The sequence below is a fragment of the Atta cephalotes genome, assembly GCF_000143395.1.
Source record: "Atta cephalotes unplaced genomic scaffold scaffold00015, whole genome shotgun sequence".
NCBI classification, from domain to species: domain Eukaryota; kingdom Metazoa; phylum Arthropoda; class Insecta; order Hymenoptera; family Formicidae; genus Atta; species Atta cephalotes.
The window spans coordinates 4,859,763-4,862,965 of record NW_012130079.1 but is presented as its reverse complement, the minus strand read 5'-3'; the positions used below and the strand labels follow the sequence as shown (position 1 = coordinate 4,862,965).

The 3,203-nt window shown below is 31.5% G+C and overlaps 1 protein-coding gene across 1 annotated transcript; it reads left to right on the top strand.

Moving 5' to 3' along the window:
* Nucleotides 1–1,386: 1,386 nt before the first annotated feature.
* On the top strand, nucleotides 1,387–2,271 carry LOC105618101 (protein kish-A). Its single transcript, XM_012199641.1, has 3 exons — nucleotides 1,387–1,525; nucleotides 1,820–1,935; nucleotides 2,031–2,271. Exons 1-3 carry the CDS (start codon nucleotides 1,523–1,525, stop codon nucleotides 2,134–2,136), a joined length of 225 nt encoding a protein of 74 aa, XP_012055031.1. The 5' UTR covers nucleotides 1,387–1,522; the 3' UTR covers nucleotides 2,137–2,271.
* Nucleotides 2,272–3,203: the final 932 nt, after the last annotated feature.

Sequence of the window (3,203 nt, the reverse complement as noted above, 5' to 3'; positions counted from 1 at the left end):
TAAGTAAGTTAAGTAGTAGTAGTAGTAGACGTAGTAGTAGTACGTAGAGTAGAGAGAGAGAGTAGAGAGAGAGAGAGAGAGAGAGAGAGCAGAAAAATGAGAAAGGCAACTGAGAAAGAAATTCGCTACTAGGGAACTTACTTATTTCGCGCGTGCACACTCCATTTTGGGAAATACTAAAGGCTTAAACACAATAGGCACAGGCAATAGGCAACAGAGAATAACAAGCTGTCCAATCAGAACTCTGGAATGTAAGTTCGATATTATATCCCAGAGCTCTGATTGAACGGCTCGTTATGTGCCTATTGCCTGTGCCTATTGTGTTTAAGCCTTAACATTAAAGATGCCGACAGAGAGTGCTACTACTACTGTATATACTGTGGTGCAGCTGTAATAAACTAGAATTCTATATTTATAAGGATCTGTGTCCACGATCTAGAAATTCACGGCTAGAAATCTATCCAAGATCTCAAATGAAGAAAGAATTGACCAATCGCATTGATTATGTGATCAAATTATTCAAATGTGATTTGTTAATTCTTTCTCTGTCCAAAATCTCGAACAACAGGGGAATGCTCGACTGTAGTTGGTTGATTCTTACATTCTGATCCGATTTCCTCAGAAACTATATTAAGCATAAAGGCGCATTTACAACCTTGATAGAAGAGAAGAAAGCAAAAAAACAATTGCGTGAAAGTAAATTTTCACGAGTCACTCAAATCAGTTGTTTCAGCGACAAAAGGATCACGTGATCAAAATTGACGAATGATATTCGTTTTTGTCGTTCGTTAAAACAACCGGTTTGAACAGTTCGAAAATTTACTTGTTCTGATTGGCTGTTACTTTTCTGTCAAAATGTAAATTCGCTCTAAGAATTATGATTTAAAACATCCAAATTGGAAATTTTATCGGATTTTTATCTAATGTCTGTTGCGTTGTTTGAAATCCCGTAAAATTTTTTACATAAAATATAGATAATTAGATATATTTTGGTGTTAAAAAGAGAGAAAACGAAATAATACCGAGTACAAAAAGTACGAATAACGTAAACAGGGGGTCGATTGTGTATTTCGGAATAAGACGGCGAGCACAAATTCTTGTATAATGCACAACACAGAGAATGCATAAGAAAATGAATCAATTAAAATCCTTTATTTACTTCCTTTCCATGAAATAAAGAACTCTGATTGGTTGATTTTCTTATGTTTTATGCGTTATACAAGAGTCTATGCTTAAGATAGAAATTACAAAAGTGAGCAAATTTACTAGCAAATATTCATAACTTAATTGGTCAATATCTAAAGAATTTGCTCACTTGTAATTTTCACTTCATTTCAATACGTTACTTGATTCCCAGACTTCTTGATGCGCATGGAGTGTCGAATTGCGCGCCATTGTGCGCCGTACACGAAAGTGATGTTGTATGGTGTTTGGTTTATTGAAGAATTTTTAACTCAATTTATTTGCAGTTTCTCAGGCTTAATTCATTTACAGTTTCTTGAGTCGAATTCATTCCAACATTATGGTAATTATAATTGATATTTTGAGATCCTGACTGATATTTGAGGTGGATCATATAACCTATAATGTCATTGATGTTTGATAATTTTTCAGTTTTAGTGAAATTAAATATCCGAATTATGAAATTTGTTATAAAAAAATCTATTTACATTAAGAATATAGCGATGATTGAGATTCCGTTACTATTAATTTAATAGATAAGCAGTTATTGCAAGACGTTCATTCTAGTAATATTATAAACTTTACAATTCAGAGATAAATATTTTTTTAGACATACTAATGTATTATTTTTTGGCAGTCTGCCATATTTAATTTTCAGAGCCTACTGACTGTAATATTATTGCTAATATGCACCTGTACTTACATCAGATCACTGGCACCGAATTTGTTTGACAAACGGCTAGGAAAGGTTGGGTACGTAAATATTTTTAAATATCACTAAAATATATACTCATGTATGTAATACACATAACATATTCTGTATATATTTAATAAATTCTTAATTTTAGTTTTCAGGGTACTTTTTGGAAATGTGCTAGGATTGGGGAAAGAAAGAGTCCATATGTGGCTTTTTGTTGTGTTTGTATGGCCTTTAGTATTTTATTTTGGTCGTAACATTCTTACATGGGTCATTCTGACCAATGCATTTGGTGTGTATTCCAAAATTATAACCTAATATATATTTATGTATCTAAGGTCCGAGATGTGAGAAAATAAAAAACAGTTTTGATATCTGTTTGTCGACAAACAGCTATATTTGTCGTTTCAATAATACATAAAAAATACACTCGTTCAAGCTAGACTTAAAGTCAAAACGAACGTCACTGCTAAATGCATGATAGTTTTTTTCTTATTTGTCAACACATTTTTTCCTCCTCAAAGCCATATCATCCAATTTGAGCACATTTTCTCATTGTATTCTCATAATATATTTTTCCGTCCTATAAACAACAACATTCTTTTAATATAGTTATTGTAAAGTTATTATATTGAGCATTCTGTGATATACAGGGTTCGTTAGATAGGTACATTTAATACATTTTTGCTCTGTGCGGGATATGCTACCTTCTCCATGACAGTAAATCACGCGATGTAACTAAGACTTGTACTCCATATTGATGGACATTATAGAATTGTTTAAGATCATTGACTTATTTTATCTTTTCTGTCAACCTTAATACTCTCTGAGTTGAACATTGCTAATATCGCTTTACATAATTGTCTTAATTACAGAGCAAGATATGGTTCATAGTTTTGTGAGGAACATTAACTAAATGATCTTTGTAATATTACTAAAAATTATTATAAGATCATTTGCTGTTAACTTCTCGTATTTTATACACAACATATACATACATCTATGCCATCATATACATGTATCATCACTAAAATGCACATTTGCAATTCTCGAGATGATAGCCGAGCATATCTTATAAAAAAACTGGCAAAGCCTAGTTTAATTTAACGCGTTTTATTTAAAAAGCGATATATCGGTCATTCCTCGCGTTTCACCACTTATGCTATATACTTATAATGTGGGTTTGCTTCATTACCGACATATAAGGTACAGTATTTGTGTGTCTACAAGTAATTTAAAAAAAATACATAAAATAACCGAAGTGACCTATATGTGTATGTATATATATATATATATATATATATATATATATATATATATATAT

Excerpts from the sequence above, each read along its gene's own strand:
- LOC105618101 (XM_012199641.1), top strand. Across the intron at positions 1,936-2,030 it reads AAACGGCTAGGAAAGGTTGG|TTTTCAGGGTACTTTTTGGA; the intron begins GTACGTAAATAT and ends TCTTAATTTTAG.